This window comes from Lissotriton helveticus, chromosome 1_1 (genome assembly GCF_964261635.1).
Source record: "Lissotriton helveticus chromosome 1_1, aLisHel1.1, whole genome shotgun sequence".
Lineage (NCBI taxonomy): Eukaryota > Metazoa > Chordata > Amphibia > Caudata > Salamandridae > Lissotriton > Lissotriton helveticus.
The window spans coordinates 1,177,526,236-1,177,553,956 of NC_136057.1; the positions used below are offsets into that span (position 1 = coordinate 1,177,526,236).

At 44.8% G+C, this 27,721-nt stretch overlaps 1 protein-coding gene across 1 annotated transcript in view; it reads left to right on the forward strand.

Moving 5' to 3' along the window:
- The window catches only part of PLXNB2 (plexin B2), a 774,855-nt gene that overhangs the window by 481,309 nt on the left and 265,825 nt on the right, over positions 1-27,721 (forward strand). Inside the window, exon 5 of the mRNA XM_078679101.1 lies at positions 22,852-23,977. Within this exon, the coding sequence (XP_078535227.1) occupies positions 22,852-23,977 (1,126 nt within the window). The remainder of the gene's footprint in view (positions 1-22,851; positions 23,978-27,721) is intronic.

Genomic DNA, 27,721 nt, shown 5'->3' on the forward strand with positions numbered 1-27,721 from the left:
CCTCACTCACCCTCACTCACACCCCTCACTCACAACCCTCACTCACAACCCTCACTCATCCTCACTCACCCTCACCCTCACTCACCCTCAACCCCTCACTCACCCTCAACCCCTCACTCACCCTCAACCCCTCACTCACCCTCACTCACCCTCACTCACCCTCACTCACCCTCACTCACCCTCACCCACCCTCACCCACCCTCACCCTCACTCACCCTCACTCACCCTCACTCACCCTCACCCACCCTCCCCCTCACTCACCCTCACTCACCCTCAACCCCTCACCCTCACACAGTGCAATAGGTCTCGGAGCATTTGAGTTAGAGCTTTTAGAATTGTTTATGGCTTTTTTTATTTGTAATTCTTTAGCATTGGCTACAGGAAACAAAAATGCTAAAGATTTACAAAAAAAACCCATAAACAATTCTAAAAGCACTAACTCTAATGCTGCGAGACCTATTGCATTTCCAATGCTTGTTGAAGTTGCTGTTTGGGTTTTTTCTTTAGTGCAAGACAGCAAATGTGCCTTTCCACTTTAGAAATTAAGCTCTTTCGTGCTACAGCACTTTCCAATTATTTTTGGGATTTACGAATCCATCTTGGATCGATATATAAAAAAAATGGAGCCGCGTTACACGCATACTACATGACACATGCATACACCTACAAAACGATGCGGTCTCATGAGCGTGCATTGTTTTCTGCCTTTTGCTCATTCTGTACAGCATGGATATTTTTTTCCGATGCTCGAGGCGAGGGCAGTTGGCTTTGCCGATGCTTGCTGCGAGTGCCTTTCTCATAAAACAGGCAGCCAGTAAACTGAGTTTCGAGATATTTAACATGAACCCAGTTCAACCGGCCGAGATTTCCGCTGTCACGTGGTTTTACAGCAAACTAAGGCGGGGGGTGGTGTGGGTGTGTCAGGTGCTTGTACAGTAAGGTCAGAAGTACAAACTTGAAAGGTCCAGGTCTGTCCGGTATCCTTGGGCCTACATAACACTGCCCTTCCATCCCCCGGCCCCATACCTCGAAGTCCTTTTAAAGCATCAGTGTCAAGAACGTAAATCGCAGTTTTTACACGCATTAAGACAGGGAGACCTGCTTGCCCGTCTTCCCGTTTCCTGGCAGCTCGCTAGCCCAGGGCTCCTAGAAGCAGCAGTCTGCCAAGTCCGGTGCTATTTACTGGGGAGTGAGTATGTGTGGCTGTTGTATACGGACGAGCAATGGAAAGCGAAGCACACACACAACACACAAACCTGAGAAACCGGTTCCCCTTGTGTGAAAGTTAGACGGGAGGGCGCCTGCGAAGATTTCTTCATAGCTGTTGGCAGACTGAGACCCACGGTTTGCACAAGTGCTTTGTTTAATAGTCGCATCTTAACGTGAAATAATATCAGACGGTGCCAGGCTGCGGTGAGTGGAAAGGGCAGTGCCGGGAGGCTGGCATTCCAGGCTGTTCACACGGAGCTGGAATGGCGCAGACATGCCGAGGCTTGCAGGGCAGCTGCCCGCTGCAAAGCCCGGCGCCGCTTGTAACGTGTGCTCTTAGGGATTTTTGCAGTGTGTGTTCTAATTGGATTGATCAGGGCTCCCGTGTCTCCGGGCATTTACACATTTACAGAGCTGCCTCCAGAAGGGAGTGGCGGGTGCTTTTCGCTGCATGACCTGCACGTCGTGGTATGGCTGCGGCCTTGAGTTTATTTTCACTTTTAACAGGAAAACGCCCCTTCTCTCCCGTGATGGGTTTATTCTGCACAGATTCCCGTTCTCGCCAGCACGTCGTTCCACGCGGCGGGACCTCGGGTGTTCTGAGCAGGGCGTTTAGACCCTTCAGCCCCACTGGAGCCGGCCTGCATCTCGTCTCCCCCGACGATCCTTCAGGAGGTACTGCTTATGGGGTCATCACCGGCTTCCACAGTGTGTTTTTTGTCTGCTCTCATGCTTTTGATTTTTGGTACTTTTGTGCATGTCATAAATGCCCCACTTTGTTCAGAATTCTTCTTGCTAGTCTGCCCCCGCCCCCCAGAAATTAGACGCTTCTTTCTTGGTTGCTTAGTGATCTGCTGCGCTACCCCCCCCCCCTTCATATCTGGGGAAGAAACCTGCATGTCTGATGGCCATGCCACCCTCCAAGGTAGGCCAGGGATGACCACGGTGCCTTCTCTCATCCTGTACTCAGATTGTGGCCTGTGGGAAGTGGGCCTCTGATGTAGTGAGCTGTATTTCGGGTTGGGTCTTCCAGGCCCTGCAAGTTCCCCCAAGGGTGGGCATTCACTTCAACTGAGATACTTTGTGGTGAATCTGCTGTGGTTCAAGATTCGAAAAGGATGGTTCTTCTGGCACTCTGGAGTAATTAGCCACGATTGGTTCATGTGGATGTTTGTCCAAACCGGATTTCCCCCATTCTGTGCGTGCACACCAGTAGCCTTTCCCAGGCTGACTGTATTGGAGAAGTTGGTGCCCGCTGTATTGCATTTCAGCCCTCTGAATGCCATGTGGGATGTGGACAGTCTTTCTAGTTAACATTATGGTGCTATCACTTGTCATTGAAGTTTCAGTTGTCCTCTGAAGGCTGTACCAGTTTGAACCATTTCACACAGCAGTTAATTTGTTGTCATTTATAAAGCGCGACAAATACCCGCAGGTGTCTCGGCGCTGAAATATTTGCGTAAACACCGCTCAGTGTAGCTTGCATCATCTGCGTGTCTTTCCAGGGGGGCACTATTGGTTAAACAACCAGGTTTTTAGTTTCTTGCGGAACTGCAAGAGGGAAGGACTTAATCTGATGTCCTGCGGCAAGGTGTTCCATAATTTAGGTGCCGCTATCAAAAACCGACGGTCACCCCAGGCAGGCAGTGGTGCTACACACGGATGCTGTGAATGCCTTTGTGGTGCAGCTAGCTGTCCGGAACTTCTTGTGTCACAGGCAAGTGTGTTTGCCCATTGATGACATAAAGAAGCTTTTTTCCCCAACTGGATGTCTCAAGATTAATGCACAAGCCTAGGTAGCAATCGTGCAATAGGTTTTCTGTTAAAGAAAACTCATTCCAAGACGGATACTGATGTCCTAAAGTGCGTTGATGCTTGCACACGTGTCGTGGCTAAGATGGCCATTTTTAATTTTTGACCTAACATGGCAGACAGCCGTGTTAGACTGATACGTTAATATGGGCAATACGGCGGCACTCATCAGCTACAGGGCCTTGGTAAAAAAAACAATAATTTTACCACAGATTGAGCAGCGGGTCGGGCAACATTGGGTGCGGGGACGGTGGGGGTAAGGAAGAGTGAGTGGCCTTGTTGTTAAAAAAAAAAAAAAATGGAGGAAGAGGATGGTAAACTGGACATGTCAAGAGCCAAGGTGGTAGTGAATAGAGCTTGTGTGTGTGTTGGGGTGGGCAGGGGGGAGGGGATAAAAGAGATAGGAAACTTGTACACTCCATGGAGTGCTTAATCCTCATGTATACTGTGGAAGGATACACTCCATCAGAACACTGAAACAAAAATGCTCCTGGGTGGAGAAAACTCAAGAATACAGAGGAAAGCTGTTGAATCAGGAGCAGACAACAGAGACACAAAGCCGTCCAATACTGAGCAAAGGGAAGGTGCCCAGAGTCCACTTTCATGTATTGTATTGGAAACAATGGATCTTGCAAATAGACCGCTGACGCGGTTTGTTGCCGAAACCTAAATTATGACCTAGTATTGAGGCTTTGTATTTCCCTTTTTTGCTTTTAATCGTTGCTATTTTAAAGGCCTCGTTATATACACAACCAGGCTATTTCAATGAGAAAATGTACTTTCTGGTGGATTCCAGACTGGGCACAGGGAAATTCCTTGGTTATTATTCCACAAGTAGGTATTTACCCGTTAGATGCTTATGTACCCCCCTAGAGGTTTATGGTGTTACATTTAAGCACATATTCTTTTGGTAGTGCTCTACATCTTTTAGGATTATTGGGACCGTTGTAATCATTGGTCATTGTTTTTTTCAATATAATAAAACAATTTATTGACCTTTAAGTTTATATATTTTTTTTTAATCAAATTCAAACTCTCATGCAGTGTTATCCATTTAAAAACCCTTAGTTTCGCCTCCCTGTGAGTCTAACCTATTTGCCTTTGTGTTTCAGAGGTCATTTCTTAGGCAGCCAGATTTTGCACCTTTCCCCACCACTTAATGTATTGCGGTCTCTTTGTTTACCAAATCACCCTTAATGTCTTACTAAACAATTGTTACAAGGGCATTCAGTTTATTTTTTTGTCCATTCTTATTATATGTACATTCTTGGTGTTGACTTGCTGGAAGAATACCTCGGGTGTCCTTTAGACCTGGCTCAGAGGCAATATTGAACTCATCTTTTGTATCACTTTGTTCCAAAATTCCTTCAAACATTCCAAAAACGTAATTTCTCAGTTCTCTTTCAATTCCAAGGCTTTTATCATTTTTGTAAATCTAAAACGCATCTTATGTAATTTGGTGGGGTGTACAGTATAGTTTATGTATGTATATATTATATATATTATCTTGCATTGTTTTATTCAGTTTCCTCATGCTTATAGTTGGGTGCTCTGGGCAGCTGGCTCTATAGTCTATTAAAAAGAAGTATACTATGCAGAGAGTCCAGTGGGTCCCCAATCGGTTTACAGAGGCTAAAGTAGATAATACTAATGCTCTCTTTTGTGATAGTGTGGGCGAGCAGTTAGGCTTATCAGAGGGTAGTGCTAAGCATTTGTTGTACTCGGAGGCATTAAATGAGACGCACGCAAAGAATAAATCCAAGACCACTTTAGAAAAATAACACTTCTTTATATAAATATTTCAAACTTTGTTCAAAGTTAAGTACAGTTTTTGATATACATTTTCACAGGTAATTAAAACGTTTAAACTGTGCACTTTTACGCACAGCACAATCCGATGGGAAGAAAAGTCAAAGATGTATAAAGGTAGGTACAGTCTGTTTCAGGGGTTCACCTTCTGGCATCAGATTATGAGTAGGCCAAGGTTCAAAGTACTACCAGCAGTTCGGGAACCTCCTGGGTTTATTAGGAACAGGGTGCTGGTGAGGCTGGTAGCCTTGCGCACTATTTAGAAAGGAGGGCCACCTGAAATGAGGCTACACAGGGGGACTTGCGGGCAAGTCTGGAGGCTCCTGAACGGGGGCTCAACTCTCAAGGGGTCTTGGACACAGCCAGTTCGTCCGGACCCAGGCCGGTCGGCTCTGGTGCAGAGTGGTTAGGTCACCTGGGCTGGGTACGAAAAGATTCACCTTACGGTCAAGGACAAACTGCTAGCAGGGGCAAAACTAAATCAGCTGGACCACTCTCATTGTGGGTCTCGGTGATGCTGACGTCCCACTACGGCTGCTTGGTCCTGACTCGACTCTCACTGCTGGTGTTTGCTGCAGGGTGTCCGGTACCCAGAGGGTTGGTGCTGCATAGCCTCGGTTGGTCCTGGTGTCTTCTCAATCAGTGTGGAGACGGATCTGATCTTCCAGAGCATGAGTACCTTCTCATGGTCACCCGCAGCATTAGTTGTGGAGGGGAGCTGCAAGACGGTGGACCGGACTCTGCTTGTCGGTGCCTGAGAATTGCAGGGGAAAAGCTTCTGTACTCCAAGGCAGACTTTCAGTGGTTTTTGAAGTACTGGCAGGCTACCCAAGGCTTTGATAGTTGTCCAGCCCTCAGGACGAGTCACTCTGTTGAGAGAGGGCTGAGGATGGCACAGTTTTGCTCCAAGTTATGCTGCAGTTCTTGCCAGGCAGCGACTGTCCTTTATCCTTCTGTTCCATTGAATCACAATTCTGGGGTGCCACATAAATACGCAATTTAGGGGCGTTTACGGGAGAGTGGCAGGTAGTAGCCAATAGGCTACCTACCTTTAGGGTGTCTGCACCCTTGATATGACCACTTCCTGTGGGAAGGGGGCATAAACCTGACCCTAGAATGCTAATTCTGTCCTAAACATCACGGAGGACTCTGAAAAGTGGGGTCCACATTAGCTGGCCTCCCCTCGGGGTTGGACTAGCTGAATGTAGGCACACCTCTTAATCTTACTAATTTACCCACCTGCCTTGCTGCCAAAACGCGAGGTCAGGACAGGGTGTGGGCACCTCCACTATCTGGAGAGGCCCGGGGTCTCATAACAAAGACAAAAGGGCCTTTTAAGCTACCTGCTCTGCAATGCTCATCCTGCTTGTAGGAGGTGTGAACACCTCCGTCCAGAGCAGGCTTTGTTCCTGACCTCCGAGAGCGAAGGCTCTCACCTCAGGAGGTCAGAAACCTGTCCATGGTGGCTTGCTGGTCGATATCAGACAGTCCACACACCAGTAGTTGGTTGGTTTTCATGGGGCACCTCTAAGGTGCCCTCTGGGTGCATTTATTAATAAATCCTACACTGGCATCAGGGTGGGTTTATTAATACAAGGTGTTTGGTACTAAACCTCCTGGGGTACAGTGAAACCATCATGTATCTGGGGAACTTGTGGGGATGAGTGTCCAGTCCATGTACTCGTTAAGGCTTCCCTGTGCACTGGCAATATCTAAGGATGAACTTGGATATCACCGGGACATATCCACTCTCGCAAATATGCCCACACATGGGTATAGTGCAACCTGCCTTAGGGCTGTAAGGCCTGCCGTAGGTGTGACTTACCTAGACCACATGTAGTGCTGGCAGGCATGACACTCAGGGATGTGTGCGTTGTTGACTCTGATTTTCTCTGCACCAAGGCATGCAGGCTACAGTGGTAGTTTGCATGAGCTTGGTGAGGGGGGCATTAGGTGTCTCAATTTGTGCTGCAGGCTTTAGGGACCCTCTTTTGTTCAAAGGCCCTAAAGTTGGGAATAACCATGTGTTGGAAAACGAGGCAGCATCTGTGAGGCCTGCACAAATTACATGACACATTTGTCCTTCACTGGGAACCAAACACCCTAAGGCAGCGCCTGACTCTCAGAGGGTAGCGTTGCAGAGCAGTCTGAGGCTTACTCAAGGGAGGTGGTGTGGGCTAGTAATCGCCATTTGCAGGTGTGCAAAAATAACACTCAATAATTGATTGTCCAGTCTGTACTTTGCTTTATAAAAGTAAGAGTACATTTATTACACACACACACACACCACTCAATACTATACACCAATTTACAAATATACATAAGTTGTTGGAATTACTTTGTGACATTGCATAACATCTCCACCCCTCCCGCAGGGGGGGTGGGGTCTAGTACCACCACTCCCATGTATGCACATCATCTTGCCCCCAATGCAATTAGTTGAACCTATCCTGGAGCGAGGGCCCTGTGCACTGGCACCATCCCAGTGCCCTCTCCCTCCCATTACCTCAACAAGCATTAAACAGGGATACACCTGCCTTCGTGACACATGACCCTGACTGAGCATCTCCTACTGACCCTAAAGTATACACCTCTACATCTTAAGGGCTAACAGTCTGGGGTCTTCCCCTAAGCGCAGCAGCAAGACTACATGTTTACGCACACTTTAGAATGACAGTACTCGGCACATTTGGATATCATTAAAAATGCATTGCAATTACAGCCCCTAAAGGCATCACAGATGATCACAGGATTAAGTTGTAAATACCGTCAGACACCCTAGCAGGAGTGTCTAGCCACTTAAATCCACTTTGCTTGTGACATCACCTTACACCAGTACTTCACATTGAACATCAGTCCCTCTAAAAGAAATAACCACTTATAAATGCATTTCAGTGCAATTACGCCATTTCACCTCCAGGGGATGCCCTGCTCGAGACATCTCCAACTCAGTGCTTCAATCTTTGATGCACTTCTCAATGAACCCCCAGCTGTAGAACAAAAGTTCCAGCCTAGGAGGTGATGCAATCTTCGCTGAGGGTTGAGGGGTTATTCCTTTTAAATCCTCAAGAAACTTAGGGTGGAACTTAGCTTTGTGCTCGGGCTAGACTGCGCTGCTCCAGCAGCTCCCCCGGCACCTTTTCACACTCCAGGGTGACCCCTCTCCTCTGGGGGCCACCAAAACGCCAAAAACAATCAATTCCTCATGCCTTGCAAGGCATCATGGGGCGCTTCAAGCTCCTGCCGCTTTTTGGGGCCTCGGTGGGGGGCCCGGTCCCACCCGGACCCCCGGGTAAGGGTATGCGACGCAGTGAGCCCACACCCGGCGGCTCCGCACTTTGGTTGGGGGCCCGTTCCCACCCTGGCTCCTCCTTCCTTGTCCGGGGCCCCGGTCCCACCCGGGACCCCCGCAGGCTCTCCACGTTGGAGGGCAGTCCCCGTGACCTGACCCACCCCTGGGGCCTTTCCTGGACCAGCGCCGCAGCCTCACGCGCTTCGCCATCAGGGGGCCACGGGTCCAAGGTCTCTCACCTTCTGGGGGCCATATCTCAGCCCCTGAATGTCCGATCTGCCCCACTTTTGCATCTTCTTGCTCCTGGCGGTGACCCCCAGCCACTGGGAGCACTCTCCTTCACTCTCCGGGTCTCCAAGAGGGTGCACTCTGCAGGGAGCGGTCTGCACTGGCTCCCTGCGCCAGCCTTTCGCCTGGCTCTCCTCCTGCGCCTTTCTTCTCCCTGCGCAGAGGCCCCTGCTTCTGTGCACCGGTCCTGGGCGCTTCTTCTGGTGCTGTTAGGGGCCTGGGTGACAGTCAGGGGGTCTCTCCTTCCAACTGCCCATTGCCAGGGCTCCAGCACCTTCCACCTCAGCAGACCACACCCCAGAGAGAGCTTCTCTTCCTGTGCAAGTACTTTTTAAAAGTTGAGTAGGGGGCTGGCAGAATGTCTCTGTGGGTCCTATCAAACAGCGACACATCACTTCCCTGCCCCCTCCTTCTTGTCCAGCCTCTTGGTTTGTTCAAAATGGAGTCGTCCAGTGTCTCTGGCCACATGGCCTCTGAAACCCAACTCTTTCCTTCTTGGTGCAGCCTGGTGCCTGGCACCCAGTGACAGCTGCTAATGGATGAGCCTAAGCCCCACCCATCTTCTTCTTTGTGGAGAGGAGGCCTTAGCTTGTGGAAGAAAGGTTATCAATCCATCCAGCTGAGGTCAACCCTCAGCCTGGGTCTGGTCATGGCTGGCTCAGAGAAATATGACAGTTCTGTATGACCCAAAAGCAGTACAAATATGACTTTGGACTCTGCAGAATACTTATTTTCACCTACTCTACAATGGACTTTAGTGCATGTCTGGAATCTGTAGGCTTTGTGGAAGTCATTTTAGCCATGGGCCCCACATCCCCATAGGGAAATAATGAAGTAAAAACACAGTAAAACACACTGACTTTCCCTGGCATGTTCCTTCCCAGGGTATAAAGCCTAATCCATGTCACCGCCCAATTCTGCATAAGCTGGCCACGCCATTCACTCTGTAGCTGCTCCTGGACTGCCCACACTAGGAATCTCCCCTGCGCAGCTCCTACACGTGTGCACACGCATGTACACCTGTGTCTGCATGTAACCAGCACGGTGTCCCATACTACAGCTGCTGCGCAGCGGCCTGGTCAAGCCAGGGGGACACCAGTAAAATCTCCATGCAGTCTGCTTCATTATGAGTTCACTGTGGGTGAGTCCCAGATTATAAGGCTCCCCCACAGTAAAAGCTCAACAATTAGGTGCTCAAAAAGCGAAAAATCCGGGCGGCCCATAGTGTCAGAACCACCTTCTAACACCATGTCAAAAGGGGAACGTTCGTACAGGTGCCTTCTCACAAATCCTAGTACCAACTTTTCTTCTGGTTCAGCTTCCTACTTCACCCTCTTAATTGTTGATTTTTCATTTGTAAGGAAGTAAAAATGAGAAATGTGGTTCCTTCTAATGAACTGTACACTTTTACCAGGTAATGTTGCAGAAAAAGCTTCTCTTCACCAGGGTACCTCTGGACCCCAGAGATGGAAAAATATCATAAGAGGTTCCTAGAAGTTGAGGGTATACTGAACAAAATGAAAAACAAGCATTGGAAAATCCAATAGTTTGGGCTTGCATTTTGAGTCCTGTCTAAAACATTGAAGTTTCATTGGAAACTAAAACAAAAAATACTTTATGTATACAATGCACCTTTTAGATAAAGAATGTAACCTGCAAATGTTCAGTCCTTTTGAGATACAAAATAGTCCTTCATGCATTGCATTGCAAGCACTCCATAGGAGGAAGAATGATATAAAAAAATGTCAAATAGCATAACGTGAGAGGCGAATACTCCTGGCAAGAGTCAAAACCCATTGTGTGTTTTAAAGAATTGTTAAGTTTCCCTTGCAGACTGCTAAGCAGTGAAGCTATACTTAAAACAAAAAAGTGCTAGAATGGGTATAGGGACTAGGTTTAGTTTCAACACAACATTAGGTTGTTTCAAGGCTGTCGCTTAACCTCTAAAGTATGGATTGGGATGAGACCCAGATGAGAAGGTAATGTGCAAGTCAGCAGATGTCACACAAATTAAGAGCAGAGGAGAAAGGTCTGTCAAACATGCTCTTCTAATAATGTCCTTGCCCACTCCTGCTCAAAGATTAAAGTGGCCTAGAGGAGGCCACTATATAACAAGCCGTTAGCCATAGATTGCCATTAAATAGAGTAATGGCAACACATGTTTTTATAGCACTTAGAAACAGGCATTTGCAATGCAATAGGTCTCGCATTTACGCGAGTTTAAACTATTGGCATTGTAAATGACACAGCCTTTTATTTATGTTTTAAAAACAAAAATAAAAGGCATTGTTATTTGCAATTTCAATAGCTCAAACCCACGTAAATGCGAAACCTGTTGCATTACAAATGCTTTTTTTTGAGAGGCACGGGGAGATTAATGTGATTCTGGGCAAATCACATGATGGGGTGTCGACCACGAGGCTCGAACCTTAGTTTCCCAACTCCAAGGTCCGCAGTCTAGCCGTGAGACCACAACCTCTCCCCGGGTTGTAGGACTGCCTTCGTTATAGTCCGACCGATGGGCACATGCCTCTGTGGCTTGGCATGGGACTCTCTGCAACTTATCCTGGCAGAGACACCAAAACCTCATGTGATCATGAGCTGACAGACTGTTTTTTCCTGAACCTGATGCGGAGATCACTGTGCGACTTTCAGGTCACAAGTCTCCCGATGAGATAGCTGATTGGGTTAAGCACGTGCAGTACAGATGTGTGTATATGCTGCAGATGGCTTGCTCAAGTCCTATGGATGCTACTACCTGATTGGTTGAAAGCCTGCTGTGAAGATTTCTGTGGACCTGCAGGCGATGGGAGTAAGGGTCACCTGCGCCTGTCATCCTGCCAAGGTCGATAAAACGAGTATAATTGCGTTTGCTAGTATGACTAGTATTAGTTAAGGAGCCAAGAAGTAATGTGGTATGACCTGAGCATGATCAAATAATTATTTTGCTATTTCATGTACTCACTCAAACGTTATTTGGAAGGGGAGACTTTTATTCATTCTGCTATTTCACGGCGGGGACAGGAGGGACACAAGCTGGCAAATGTCCCAGCGCTGAAGGTCCATACTGCTGCAGGCTGCATATACGCATCAGTTCCCGTAGAATTAGCTCAGTCTAAAATTCCAGTTATTTAATTTTTTTGTAAGTGGGATTCCGAGGGGAGTTTGTTAGGCGAACCGGAATCCCACTTCCAAAAAATGTTTAAAACGGTCACACAGAACAGCCTTGCTAAAAAAATAAGTTAATGTCCTGTAAGTCTGAAGGTTGTGTTCATTTGTTAAAAAAAAGTAAAAAATAACCCATCACAAAATCAAATAAAACAAGTTACAATGAGCGTGCACCTCTCGGGCCGAGGAGAAAGACTTCAACTGCCAGTGAAACAAGATTACACGGATCCAACCGCCCGAAGCCCGCCAGGCATTTAAATTAGTGAAAGAGCGGCTGGAGATCAAAGGAAGGGTGAAAAAAAAAAGCAATTAGAGGGGAGGAGATGGGAGGCCAGCGCAGCCACTGCCAAACGAGTCACGGCCTGCGGCTGTGAATAGGTGACGGCGGGGGGTGGGGGGCGGGGAGCAGAGCTGTGTGAGGAACAGATGGGAAGGCTCGTGCATGAGAGACAGTCACGTGATTGGGATTTACGTGCACTGTCCAAAATCCGCCGCTGCCTTTGAGGTGGGGGGAGGAAGCGTCAGGAGCTGAAAACGTGCTCGAGGGAGAGGTGGGGGGAGGAAGCGACAGGAGCTGGGGGAGAGGGTACACCGAACAGGAGGAAGGGAAGGCTAAGAAAGCAAGCTGGGTCAAGGAAGGGGGAGAAAAGGAGCGCTGGGACGTGGAATACATGTACGTAGAAAGGCTGTGTTTGCGGGGAGAGAGAGGGGAGGTGCTGCTGTGGGAGGGGGGAGGTGCTGGTGTAGGAGGAGGAGTGCTGCTAGGGCAAGGCTGTGTTTGCGGGGAGAGAGGGGAGGTGCTGGTGTGGGAGGGGGGAGGTGCTGGTGTGGGAGGAGTGCTGCTACGGCAAGGTTGTGTTTGCGGGGAGAGAGAGGGGAGGTGCTGGTGTGGGAGGGGGGAGTTGCTGGTGTGGGAGGAGTGCTGCTAGGGGAGGAGAAGCCCTGGCCGTGAATGCTCGTGCATGTTTGCTCACGTGATTCACGTGAACTGCAAGAAAACCGCGGGGCTGAAAGCCCTTGGTTTGAACAGGATTTTGCCGACATGAATTCTCGCTCCGCTCGATGCGCATGCGCTTCGATAGGTCGCGAGACCTAAAAAGCAAAAACTCAATATAAAGGGTTATGGAAAAAACAAGTTAATTTTATTTCTTGTTGGTAATTTAGCAGCTGCAGGAGTTCGAACATCCTTATTCCCACCGCCAATTGACATTTTTCATGTGTCCCAGGAAGGTGGGTCATGCTGAGGAGCACATGTCCCCAAAGTCTAGGTCTAGTAAAACAATTTTATTTGGAAGCTGAAGGGAATTAGCCAAATAAGGAGGGATGGGCGGAACTTGTGGAGTTTCAATCTGCAAAATTCTGCACAATTGCATAAAAACGATGTGGAATTCTGCAGAGTTCCGAGAGTGGGCAGAATTCCGCACGTTACACTGCTCGCACTGATTTTTAGCACCAGGAGCTTGTTCCACTTTGTAAAGTGAGCGCGAACTGTACCACACAGCCCACCAGATGTCGCTGCTTCTTTCTGCCTGCCACTCAAGTAGATTTTGAACTCGTGCTGTAGCTTTCTCAACAGGAGCATTGGTGACCTGTCATGACTGCCCACATTGAGAAATCTCTCTGGGAGGCATTCTATTTCCCGAAATCGTGCTAGGGGATTCAAACTCTCGTTTGCCAACTTGCCGTTGGTGAGCCCCGTATGAAAAAATACTCCGCCACGTGGCAGTTGGTGGAGTATTGACGGAACTCTGCAGGTGGAGAAGAATTATTCGTTCACCCTTACAAATAAATATTCCAAAACTGCTTTCTCAGTTGGTTATTTTTTTACAAATACTATTAGTTTGCATTTAATTTTTAAAAACCTCAGCATGTTTGTCATTCAGGGATACAAGTTAATTTAATAGTTACTAATTACCAATATAATTTAATTACTATTACTTAACATTAATAAATTGTCTGAATTGAAAATATAAAAAATTCTTCTGAGGAACTTTGCTTTGTTTTGGGAGTTGTTCACTAATCTGGGACCATATTGTAGAGCTTATATGTATCTGTAGCCATCAGCACTTTTTTTGTTTATACCCTGTAGCAAATACACTTGAATGCAATAATAGAAGGAAAAGCGATCGGGCTTGCCGCCAACTACGCAGGCTGGTTAAGTGGCGCTCATTGCACCCCTGAAGGTGGAAGAGGACGCCCAAACAGGGTCGCATATTTTGGTAACTTAGTTCTGGTTTCTCCCAGGATGCAGGTGCCCCTGCTCTGTATGAGCAAGTGGAGGAGCTGAGTGATCAGCTTGAGCACTAAAACAATGTGGACAACTTGGGATCAAGCGCAAAGGTTCTATTTTTGTGTTGCAGTACAGACTGACATTGTAGCGTCGCTGTTAAATTTGCTCTGGTGCATAAACACACATTTCTGTACAGTTAGCAGAAAACAAAGCGTGGTTGTGAGAACTCCAAGCTTACAATCTTTCTCCAGCAACCACCCTTTCAAGGCTTGAACCCCAAAGAATGTGATGCTAAACGAACTCTGACAAGGTCAGAGTGTAATCCAGAGTGGACTAATGTTCCCAGTGTGAATGTCCTACTTGTAGATAATTGCATAACCGAACTTTCCATGCCTGTTTCTGTTCCAAGCCTGCCCTTTTGTTCCTTTGCCCATCAGGCCACGCTCGAAGCTGGAGAGTAACAAAGTCCATGTCTATACTGGAAAACACATTTGTTCTACCTTCATCATAGGGGTGGGGTGGAGTGCGCGCAACTGTAACTCCTAAGTAGGTAAGGGGGACGGCAAATGCACCAGTGTGTAATAGTTCATGGGTTTCCAACTGTACCTTTAGTAAACGGTGCTTTGCATTTCAGGCACAGTCAGTGCCATGCTGTAGACGTGATGTAGACGTGATTTAGACTGAGCATGCAATAGCTTGTTGAAGTCCGACAAAGCAGTAATGAGCTCAGGCAGAAGGCGCGAAGAACAAATTGCATGGTTCTGTTCAGTAACATCAATCGATAGCGATCTTATTGGTAGTTGACCTCAAGCTGCTCTTGTAGAAGTCATTTCCATTACGCCTGCGTTTGTACAAATGCGTTGCTTGTTTGTCAGACGTGTCTATGACCTCTTCTCCCAGAGGTATGCTCTAACTAGACACCTGTGTTTACGGTGAGTCCTTGATTGTCATTAAGGGATGCCATGGGTAAGTATGTGCATGCAATAAATGTGTCCTTCAAAATAGGCCTGTGCTACAGTTTGATTGCTGCCCAAGAGACTTTCTACCCATGTAGCTATAGAGTAGAAAACTCAATGTGTTGCTGTTTTATTAAGACTTTTGACGCAGTTTGATTCAGATTACCTAAAATATGGCGTGGTATAAAAAACAAATCAGCCCATCATTTAACTGGAGATGTGGAGTGACTATTCTTACCTATTGCATAAGTCACCTGCAATACATTATTAATACAGAATGAACTCTTGAACAGATTTGTATGTAACATTCATCAAAAGATTAGCTGAGTTAGGACAAGGTGGTATGCTTGGCCAATGATTTTAGATTCTTGAAAAACAGGAAGCGGAGTTGCTATTAGCTGCAGGTTGTGACCGGTTGTATTTGTGGCTGGATTGGTGGCTGAGGCTTTGTCTATTCTTAAGATATGTCGAAGTTTTAAGTGGATTAATACCTCAAAACGTAGCCACTTGTCAGTCATGCGATCCAAAGGAAAACTAAACTATTCCTTACTTCTGACCTGTTCTACTAATGGTATAGAAGATATTTTGCCTAAGTAATATCCAGGTTCTGCCTACTCCAGAGATAGTAAACCACCTTCTTTATCTAAATAGGGGTGAAAAAGGGAGTACATTCAAGAAATTGTATGTTATAATAAGGGTAGCTTATAGAGCGCTTGGTTACGCCAAAGCGTGTCCCCGCGCTACAACTGAAGAACTCTATCCGAGGTGGAGATCAGTGAGCCTTTATCTAGAGAACAGGTGTGTTTTTAGGTTCTTGCGGAAGCTGGATTCGGATGGATCCAGACGGAGATGGAGAGGGAGGGAATTCCAGCTTTTCGCTGCCAGATAACGGAAGGAGCGTCCGCCCATACGGGCTCTTTTGACCCTGGGAACCTGAAGTAGGCCCTCATATGAGGAGCGCAGCTCGCGTGCAGGTGTATACCTTGTCACTAAGTTCTGGAGTGGAATAGGAGATTTCTTAGCCAGGATGCGGTGGCATGTACAGAGGGCTTTGAATTCCACTCTGCTCTTTACTGGCAACCAGTGGAGGGTTTTGAGAGCGGCTTTGGTGTCTGATCGTTTAGGGATTTTTAGGATGAGACGGGCAGCCGCGTTCTGTATTACCTGAAGGCGATTCATGGCTTTACAGGTGGTACCCAGGTAGAGTAGGTTGCCGTAGTCTAGGCGTGATGTCACAAGGGCGTGTACCAGTGTTTTCCGTGCTGACATAGGAAGGAGGTCAAGGACCTTCCTTATGGTTTTTAGGACACCGAAACAGACGCCTGCAACACGGTCTATTTGGGGTCCAAAAGATAGGTCAGCGTCGAGCCATACGCCAAGGTTTTTTACTCCCTGGCGGGGTATGGGAGCTTCATCCAGACAAGGAGGCCACCACGCCGATGACCAAACAGATGGGTTCCCCCCCACGACGAGCACCTCGGTCTTGTTGCCGTTTAACTTAAGGCAGTTGGTGGACATCCAGGCTGCAAGTTCTTGCATGCAGTTCCTGAAACTTTCCATCGCAAGACCGGGTGCACGCGATAGGGAGATAGCCAGCTGCGTGTCATCGGCGTATGACACGATGCTCAATCCGTGACTCACGGCAATTGAAGCCACTGGAGAGACATAGAGATTAAACAGGGTTGGGCTCAGTTGGGCTAAAAGTCTTGAAGCCAGCCTCTGTTTTTGTCACCCTTAAGTGGCCGCACCTAGGTGAGATCTGTATTAGGTCAGTCTTTCTTGAACTGCATTCAAGGAAAATTTGTTCTTAACCTGAAGAATTGATAGTTGTAATCCCTTCTTATTACAGGAAGAACCTGAGACCTCTAGTATTAAATACTCATTGCTGGGATCAAACCCTTTCTTTCAGCTGCACACCTGCCCAAAGGCAGACTACTATTTAAGGAGTTTTTATCATTCCTTCCATGACTAGCGTCTTGCGTAATACTGAATCGAAAATGTTCCATGATCTCCTCTGGTGACTCATTGTTTCTCAACGTATGCCTTCAAATCAGGCAACTCTATACATGATGCACGTTTTCTAGCTGGGTTGCACCATTACATTTCTTGGGTGTATTGGTTGTTTCCTCAAACAGGATAGGAACGGTATCTGGCTATTATGTATGGTTTACCCGTTGCTTGCCAAATATCTGTTTTCCGTTATTTCTTTAATCGGTTTCTGCTGTGTTCAATAATAATTCGTTTTATAGAGCTCTTGTTGACATTACACTGGTGATTGAGGCATTGTGGAGCGGGTAGCAAGTAATTTTTCTTTTTTTACAGTTTTTTTAGATGGGTAGACTGGAAACCTGAATGTGCTCAAAGTACACAAGGACTTTGAACCACACACACTGCTTCCTCTATAAAGTTGGGCGAAAATTAGGGATAAGCGTAATTCCCTGTGGTGTAATCATGCAGAATTACACAAAGATTCTGCAAGATTATGCAAGAAGTGTAATTATGTATTTAGTGCTATTTTCCCCCAAAATGAACACAAAGATGCATTTTGTGTTAACAAAACACTGCTAAATGCAAGGGAACATAAACAGTACCCGCTAAATGTGCTCATGCATTAGGATGTTATTACACCAAAAGGCTCTTAACTACGTGAGCGGGCGTAATCTTGTTATTATTGGTAATTCTATATCAAAGAGTAACCTGAAATAATTACTGATATTAATCCGGTCTAATTTAAATTCTGCCCAGACCTAGCCAATGCTCGCCTGAAGAGTTTACAGAATTCTGTCACTTACCAACATTTGCCAAAGAAATAGTTTGTATGTGAGAATAGGGTCAAGCACATTTGTTTTGACTTAAACTGCTAGATCACGGAGAATCTGATAAATACGTATCTTCTTGAGCTAAATCTGTGACTTTCTTGGACCTCTTCATAGCCTGTAAATAACAGCGTTGTGATATGGGTACACTTTATTGATCCCACTCAGATTTTCATTTCTGACACTAGTTTTTTTTCCAGTAGATGTGCTCCCAAATGAGCATTGGTGACTCTCTATTTCTAAATCTACGCACGAAGTAAGACGCCTACCTTGCCCTGGTTCTCGGAGAAACTTCGACTGCTGAGACGGGCTTGTCGTTGCCAAGAACAGGCCGGGCGGAAATTATGTCACCCTCAGGAAAGATTAAGCTATAAAGTCAATCTGGCAGAATATAAAGTGGCCATCAAGGAAGAAAAATCTCTTTATTGCACCAATGAACTTGCCACCGCAAAACCTAGCGGTCTTTTCAGGCTTATCAATCTCATAGCTGCTCCTTCAGCCCCCACCAATACATAGGGTTCCCAGGATTTTTGTGATCGAATGGCTAAATTCTTTCCCACCAAAATTCTCAACATCCATAAAGATTTTGACTGCCTCAATTCTGAGTCTCCTATGCCCCCTCAGTTGGATTGGCAGGCTGACCCAGGTCAACCAAAGACAGCCACCACTAGGGAAAGCCCTCCTGCTCTTATCTTGCTTCATTCCCTTAACACAAGAACCGATGGAGCTCTGTCTACGCAATGTTAAATCAGGGTCGCCATTGGAACTCTCCTCATCTAATGTCAAACAACTGGGAGATAATATGATTGTTCCCCATCTCACTGGAACTTTGAATAAAGCATCACGTCTGGGTGTTTCCCTCAACTCTGGAAAAAGGCTGTTAAGCCTTTTCTCAAAAAAACTATTTTAGACACTGCTGATTAAAAGAACGATCTGCCTATTTCCTTGCTGCCTGTACCCGCTTAAATTCTGGAGCAAGATCTGAATGCCCCGCTTAAGAGCTACCAGGAACAACATCAACTGCTGGATGTCTCTCAGTTTGGATTAAGGAGTAACTATGGGCCGGAGACTACATTAGTATCAGTAGTCCACAACATCCGTTTCATGGTGGATACAGGGTAGGCTGCGGCTTTGAACCTTTTGGACTTTTCCACAGCCTTTGACACCATATCCCCAACCCTGCTTGTTGAGTGGCTACAAGAACTTGGGGTCACAGATTTATCACTGATGTTCCTTGGCATCTTTTTTTCAGTGATGGGTCTTAAATGGTTATGGTGGACCAGTTTTGTTTGGAGTCCATATCTTTTGCCATGTGGGGTTCTTCAGGGCTCCTCTCTGAGCCCTACATTATTGTACTTGTATGTCTCTCTGCTGGCAAAACTCATAAGATCCTTTGGGCTCCAAGCGCTGTCCTATGTCCCTGACACACACATTATTGTGTCTAACTCCAAGGACATAGAGGTAATCGCTACCATTTAGAAATATTGTATGCAGGCTGTTACCACATGGATGGAAAAAAACTACCCAAGACTTAATGGAGACAAGACGGAGGTCTTGATTTTTGTCAGTCACCCATCCATATGGACCCATTTGTTGTGGCCAGACATGCTGGGGGTTTTACCCACTCCACCTGACTCCACTAAGAACCTCAGAGTATTGGTCGATAAAAAAGTATCGTTCGACCTGCAGGTAAACCGGACTGTTTCGACCTGTTCTTGGATTATGGAGTCCCTTAGGAAAGTGTTTCCTTGTATCCCCTTTCAGGCACGTAAAGAAATGGCTTTGGCACTCCTTAATTTCAGGTTAGACTACTGCAGTGCTCTGTACTTTGATATTAATGAGACTGTTCTAGGCAAACCTGCAGTTGGTCCAGAACGCAGCAGATAGACTGATCCTTGAAGTTCCCAAATTCCAATCGGTCTCAGAGGGGATTCGGAAGTTTCACTGGTTGCCTGTTAATAAACAAATAATTGTTAAGGCTCGTGTATCATTCAAGGCTCTCCATAATTTGGTGCCTTGAGAGCTTAAATGCATGTTCCAATGATGTCCTCTCCCCCTCCCTCCCCCCTCCCATATAGCTGCGATCCTCAGCAGGCGTGGCTCCTCCATTTGAGCAGAGGCGTATCACCCCCATATGCCCCAGAGCTGAAAAAGAAAACAGTAATAAAGTTAATTTATTACCATTTTATTTTTCAGAAACCCTTCCTGAACTAAGTGTCAGGACAGGGCAGGGCTAGCACTGCCAAGTGGCAGCAGCAGAGAATTATGCGCTTTAAAGGGCGCATGTCACTTTGGCCGGCTGTCATGGGCCAGCAAAGCCAGACATGCACATTTTAAAGTTCTGTAACCTAGCTGTCAGACGTCTCGTTTAGAGAAAGCACAGGCTTCTGGTGCTCTTAGGCTCACTGGAAGAGCCTGCTGTATCCAATACTGGTGCTGCTTTCATGCTGTGAAAGCAGCGCCCAGCTTGGGTAGTGCAGTTTCCTGCATCGGGAGCTTCTGTGCAGAGAGAAGACACCCGAGGGAGGTGGACAGCGCCAGGGGCGGCTCTAGGCTCATGGTGGCCCTGTGCAGGGAGTGTAGGTAGGGGGCCCTGGAAGAGGGGGTCCGGGCAGGGCGGAGCGCGGAGAGTGAAGAGGGGGGGGGGGGGTCAGGGTGTTTGGAAGTGGAACAGAGCCGGAGTCTGCCAAATCCCTGCCAGGGGCCGCCACGCAAATATGTATCCATCCTCAGAGGATTATTATATTAAGGATATATATCGGTGTGGTGGCCCCTGGGGTTTGGTGACCCTGTGCAGCTGCACAGCTTGCACATGCCTAAGGCCGCCCCTGACAGCGCGCTGCAAGATAAAAGGTAAGACTATTTTGAATATTAATATTTGTTGTGCCCTCCCCCATCCCCACCACCCTTTGTGCAAGCCAGCCACCACTGATTCTCAGGCAGAAATCTTTTAACTGTTCCTAAACACAGAAATTGGAGAGGGAATGCAGAGCCTGTTCAGTGGCCGCATCCAAGCATTGGAATTCTCTTCCTTATTCCATCTCCCGTCTTCAAGGTCATGTTTCTTTTCATAAGGCCTTAAAAACTTGCCTTTTTACTAAGTACCTGAGGCCTATATCTTTTTCTTGATCTCTTCCTACCAATCTACCAGCACCTTGACGCTTTTTTGGCAATTGATTGCACTTTATACGTTTTATTTTACTTAAGTATAAGGGTGCTCGATACTGTTCAGAATCTTTATCACAATGTTAGTGCTCATCTTTATTTTGAGAGCGATTCGAATGAACTTACTATGGAGCACTTCATTTCTATGCCCAAAAAAGTAATAATACAAACCAGGGTGAAATTGGTTATGGCAAAGCAGTCGCGTCTCGGAATCAGGGGGATATTGTTCATGCAGTATCCCACTGGCACCACAGCATGAGACCTAGCTTTATGCCCTGCACTGCTTGAAATAAACAGTAGGGGGATAGTAATTCACAATAACAAAAAGCAATGGCAAAATCAATAAAGCTGGCTTCCATGTTGAGCGCTGACTAAACATTAAAAAGTCTGCTACAATGAAAAAGAAAATATATTTCTGGATACAATGAATCTACATGGCAAAGAATTTAATGTGTGAAAATTCTGTGAAAATTTGAGATGTCAAACAGCCTCTCATGTATTGCAATGCAAACTCTAAGTAGGATGCAGAATGTTACAACAATCAGCCAGTTGCAGGAGGTGTGAGAAATACTAATGTGGAAAGGGCAAAAGCTCATTATTTATATTTTAAAGAGTTGGTAGCAATAGGTCTCACAGATGGGTGCACGCACTTGCCAGACCTGAAAAGTGTGTTATGCTTTCACGCCATCCCATCTCCTAGCCTTGATAAAACAGTGAAACTCTGCCACCCGTCTTGTTTCATCCCATAGGTGGAGCTGAACAGATGCAATTTTCCCTAGCAAGGGGTCTCCTCTCAAAAGTGTTAACCTAATGTTGTCCGTTAATTTGTTTTTACTTCTATGGCAGCAGGCGGTGAAGTGTGCTCATTCATTGACTTGCAAAATACTCCGATTACTGCGGGAGGGAAGCGTTGACCAGCATTGTCCTTAGCGATTCACCTTCTGTGAATGTGCAAAAACCCCACTAGCCTAGGCATTGTAATCAAGAAGCATGTATTGTCATCCTGACAGTTACTGTCTGTACTTGGAGACTTGGGCAGATAAGCCTCTTGGAGGAATTACAAGTTGTAGAAATTCTTAATGGACCTGCCTAACTTTGTACTTGGTACCATACAGCATCTTCGCACTTGCTTTTATTTAGTGTAACACTTTTTGATATGGATCATGCAGTAATTAGTTCTTCAGCGTTTGTTTTCTTTATAAAGATTAGGGAATAAACACGCTGCTTTTGTAGAGCCACAGTTCATAGCCTTAAAATTATACGTCAACATAAATCATACTGAATCTAAAAGATCTATTGGTGAGTATGTTGTATGAATTGACCATCTGTCAATGGTTTAAAACAGGGGTCTCTAATCGTAAGAGCTTACTGTGTTTAATGGAAATTATCCCGTGCTACTATCGTGACTACATCAGGCAGAATTACATTAGTGGCCGTCTTATGCAAGATAACTAGCAGTGATCACCTCCCAACCTCCGGTAGTGATGCCCGCAGTAATATAAAAAAAGCTTTGTGATTCCTGTACATGGATAATGCATAAAGACCATGGCAGCAATGTCCCTGGCACCAAGGTAATAATGTATCATCCCTGTTCTTCACGATGTGTCCCTCAACTATGTACTTTAAATATATTTTGGAAATCCAGCCATTTTTATCCAAATATAATCTTATGAGATGTGGAAGTGCCACCATTTTCGTTTTGAACTCGGGCTTTTCAATTTTGATATACATATAAATTAAACCAAACAAATGTTTGCAATTTCTATTGTTGAATACAGCATACTTGCCGCCATTTTATAAACTTTGGGGGGATGTTTTTGGCTATTGACGTGCTTTTCAGAGAAAGAAATCCACTGCAGACAAGGGTAGACATAATGAAACGTCCGGTGTTTTAGCTCGTCCTAGGGCAGCCAACACATTGGTAGAAACATTGTACAAAGTAATTTTCAAGTCTCACTGCAATTGGTTGATTATGGTGGTTGCTTGTGTGTAAGACAGTGCACACCTAAGAATACTGAAATAAAGGACAGGTTATTATTGAGAATACAAATGACTTGATGCCATTTACATGCATTAAAAAAAAATATATTTTTTTTTGTCTTGTAGGTACTTGAAAGAAATGGCTTTCTGGATTTGGGCACTTAGTATTATCCATGGCTTTTTTCTGGTCTGTGAGGCGAAAGGAGAGATCAATCAATTCATCAGTAAAACTGAATTGAACCGGTTGACATTTGACAATGATACTGGCATAGTGTATGTAGGAGCAGTAAATTGGCTGTATCAGCTTTCGCAAGACCTCCAGCAACAGGTTGAAGTGGAAACTGGACAACGAAAGGATAATAAGGCATGCACTCCCCCAATTGACGAGACTCAATGTACACCCGTCCTGATGGATAACCACAATAAGCTGCTTTTGCTAGACAAAACAAATAACAGTGTTGTTGTGTGTGGCAGTCTCTTCAAGGGAATTTGTGCTCTGAGAAGAATGGATAACATATCACGTGTTATCTACTATGAGGATGGTGGTGGAGAGAAGTCCTTTGTTGCAAGTAATGATGAAAAGATGTTGACAGTAGGTTTGGTCACAGGTCCGAAGGATTACAGGCTATTGTTTGTTGGAAAGGGGAATGGACCCTTTGACAATGGAATAATTGTAAGCACTCGACTACTCTATAAACATGATGGAAAAGATATTTTCGAAACTATTACGGATTCATCTGTTTTTAAGCCAGAATCAATGTCTAATAATTACCAGCAGTTTGTTAAAGTCTTTGAAGAAGGCAATCATGTGTTTTTTATCTACAGTCGACTGGATAAAATTACGAATAGGAATCGAACACTAGTTGCACGCCTTTGCAGAACCGATGTAGATTACCAATCTTATATAGAGATGTACCTTGAATGTGAAGGCAAAACTAACAAATACAATGTCTGCCACTCCGTCTATGTCACAAATCCTGGAGAAGAGCTTGCAAAGATTATGACCAAGTCTGGGCAGTATGGCAGCAAAGCTCTAACATCCGAAGACAAAGTAGTTTTTGCCGTATACAAGGAAATCAACAAGAATCCAGCACAAGCCCGATCTGCACTGTGCGCGTTTTCGTTGCAGCAGATCAATGAAAAGCTGGAGGTGAATCGGAACAATTGTTACACTAATGAGAAACCTTTGCTTCCTGATAAAAAGCCAGCTTTTTACAAACCATACGGCGTGGAGACCCACTGTGCCAAGAATGTAAGTATGTGTTAATAACATATATTGTGACCACTGAAGAAGGTTTTGGAGTTTAAGGGGTGCGATGCAAAATAAGTTGAGATAGACCCATTTGTCTTTATACCCATTTGATCTTATTCACAAATTACAAATGAGCAAATTTTAAAAGCATTTTAAGGTGCGGGAGAAAATCATAAATGTTTCACAAGATCACTATAACCTATGTCAAACATCACATTTTGTCTGGGGTATATCCTCTTAAATAATATATATCCATAAATCTGATTCCGGATATCCAGTGTTTGATATAACTATTATGTTTGTTTAATGCCTTTTGATGTTCAGAACAAACAGTGCTGCATGCTTGTTTCCACATTTGTCAAAGAAATGCTATTGTTCCTTATTTCTATACTGAAAGCAAAGGGAATACGTATTTGGGACAGAAGACTCTCTAAACGTTATTGGAATTCGGTATTACCTAAAATTCAATATTAGCTTCACTGTTTTCTCTCGCATTACCCCCTGCTTTAAAATTTCCGGACCTCACCATAGTGTACCCTGGTTTGGGAAATAGCCAATTTCATTCTTGTTTTTTTTTTACTTTTACACTGTCCACCCATTAGCAGACTTATCTACTTTTCTCAAATGTTATTTTGTTTCCCTGAAAAAGCAATACAATGAATAGAGTTCATAAATGAGCGTGCACACAAATATTGACAAAGTTAAAGCAATACAAATCTAAAACACAAAAAAATAAAAACAACTGGTATGACTAGGAGTTAATAGAGTGTCACCACGAGGCATTTCCTGCTGTATTCATTCCTTGCAAGATGCCATTCTGCAACATATAGGCTGCAACAGAAAGGAAGATCATGTTAGTGAGGAAAGTTCCAGCTATCTACTCTGTACTAGACTGGACCCCAAGTTGCTTAAACATGGGGTGTTGTATTCGCCTTTGTGGTGCTCTAGAGTTTGTGCAAAGGAACAAAAAGATGACATTGTCTCTAATCCTTCCATATGTCAAGAACACAGACTCTTATTAGTAAGATTCTGAGCCCAATTTTTAAATACATGGAATATTGAACCTCTTGTGTGATCACATCGAGGTAGGGCTCCCCGCCCTTTTATCTCATCACTCTTAGGACCGGGAACCGTCTCTGCACTGTTAATGTTTTGCTTTGCTTTCATCTGCCACCAGTCTGCCTTAATAACTCTAGTGCTTTCCGAATTTAGTTTACTTGGTTTCTCCCAGAGTTCGCCTCAGCCTATTACTTATAAGATTTCTTCTGCAGAAGCCATCCCAGTTGTTTGTATACCTTTCCATGCCCATAACATCAAGGAGAGACTTTGAGTACTGCATTTGGATTCACTTTTAGGCTAGTTCACAATAGTACTGGGTGCAGATGGATCACATGTTCTATGAGATCCAGTCAGAATTTTTAACCTAAGGTCTTTAGTGGAGTTCCTGTGCTAAAACGTTTGTTTTCTACGATTAGCGATTTTCTAACGTCTGTTAAGCATTTTCTAGTAACACAGCTCTGCACCATATGTTACCATTGCAACTGCCCTCAACTTATATCTTTCTAAAATAGCCTTTCACAAGTTTCCTCAAAAGTCAAATTTACAACAAAGAACCACCCATGTATATTCCGATTCATAATGCCTACTATTTGATGGGCCCATAAAAATATATTACTCTTCTTGTAAATATCTTCCTCATAAGATTGAGTTTAGATATTTATTCTTTGCTTCATTTAGCCATTCCCTCTTTGTTTCTTTAGTCAGAAGCTAGAAAAATAGGCAGAGGCCATTTTGTGGGTCTTTTCGATAAGCTACCAGAAAAGAATCTAATAGGCTGAAAAAATGCATAAATAACAGATCAGATCAATATACTTTATTCGACTCAGAAAGAACCATAAAAGATTATACATACATTTTTATTAATAAACAGATAGGCATTAACAGAAAATACAGATTAGTAAATGTGCCTAGTAATTGCTACAAATCTTAAAAATAGTAAAAAGATAGTTTAAAATACCATGTATAATCTCTGTAGTTCCTAGGGAGGCTAATATTCCATTGCAATTCATGAGCTCTAATCCCTGCTGCAAATAGTAATGGACGAATAAACTGCCTCCTCCGAGGGGTATAAAGTCTACAAAATAAAATAAAGTGCATAGTGCTTTGACATGAAAAACTGACTCGGGGGCAGACGGGAAGTGATGTGAACCATGAGCCCTGAATAGGAAAAGCAGCCAAAAAATGTTATAGTTTTTAAACGGAGCCGGGTCAGGAAAAAGTTCCACCTTTAATTCAGGTCTATTTGCAGATAGAGAGTGAGTTGTCTTTATGGCTGAAAAAGGCTTAGTGTCCAGTAGAATTACACATTGGGCTTGCCCACTCAAGGCTTAGATAAAAAACGTTATTGGATTGCGGCAGATACATTTCTCAGGGTATCGGGATTTGTATAGTATTCTGAAAAGCTCAATTTAATAAACCTTAACCAGGGTATGTCTAAGCTGTTATCCAATTTCATGCAGTCCGCCAATATTGTCCTACAAAGAACAGCATCTGGATTGTTCCAAGTTCTTACCCAGGGCATAAATACCATTGCAAGAGAGTGGTACTTCTTATGCTCCTTTGGGAGGCAAGTAGCCCCATTCTAGACTCCACCTGAAGACTGTTGCTTAGTTATGAAAAACAAATAGCTTTCTACTCAGTGTAATTGTTAACTGCAGTAAGAGTAGATCCGTTGTACAGCTTAAAGATTGACAACGCTGGCAGTGGCACCTGCTCATCGATCTCACACCTTCTTCCTATATGCTGCCATGTTATTCGAGCCCAGTCTAACCACCACAAACTTTAAACAACACATAAACTTTGGTACCACTTAAGTACACCACTGTGACCGCCCATAGCATCCATTTCACCTCTGTGAACACCCTAGTAGGTGCTCCAATCAATGTTTCCAGATCAATCATACACCTCCCTCAGTTCCCCTCATAGCTCTATGACGTTAAACTGAACTTAAGACCACAGGAACTCCCCAAACCCTTCCTTTTGAAAGGTTGCAAACATCTCTTAGCAGCAACTTCTGCTTACCATTCCGAATATAGCCTGCCCTGCATGGCTCAGTGGTCAATAAACCTGAGGCAAGCCTGATCACATTCATTTTGATATTTGGTGGTACATGTATTGCTGGCTCGGAGGAGCACTGATGGTCTTGGTCCCTGGCTTCCTATGGTTTTTCTGTGCAGTACTTTATAAGGATTCAAAAGACCACCCTGCCCTTTATAAGTCATGCCATGAAAACTAAAATTATGTTTTATTTACGTCAATAAAAATATAGATTAGCCAAAGGCAATCTCAATAGTGTTTAATGTTTAATTGAACAACCATCACCAAAGCAAACCAACATACAAAGAATAAAAACGTGATTGAAGACTTTCAAAGAATATAAATTGCCCAATATACTATGCTCCCCTTTAATGAGTTCACATTAACATTGGTTTCTTATATCTTAGTTTTCTTCTTGGCCTATAAGAGGCTCATGGAGGGGTAGAGTATTGCCATAATTTGTCTTTTTAGAGTTTTTGCCTTTCTCCAAGAATACATAGCAACCCCTTAAGGTTCTCATTAGCTAGTCTGTGCATTGGGTTTTATACTGCAGTACTGGAGTCTTTGTAAGGACAGGAGCACAGAGAATTCAATGGACTCTGTATAGTTTATAAACAACTCCCTTATTTCTTATGTGGGCAGTTGTTC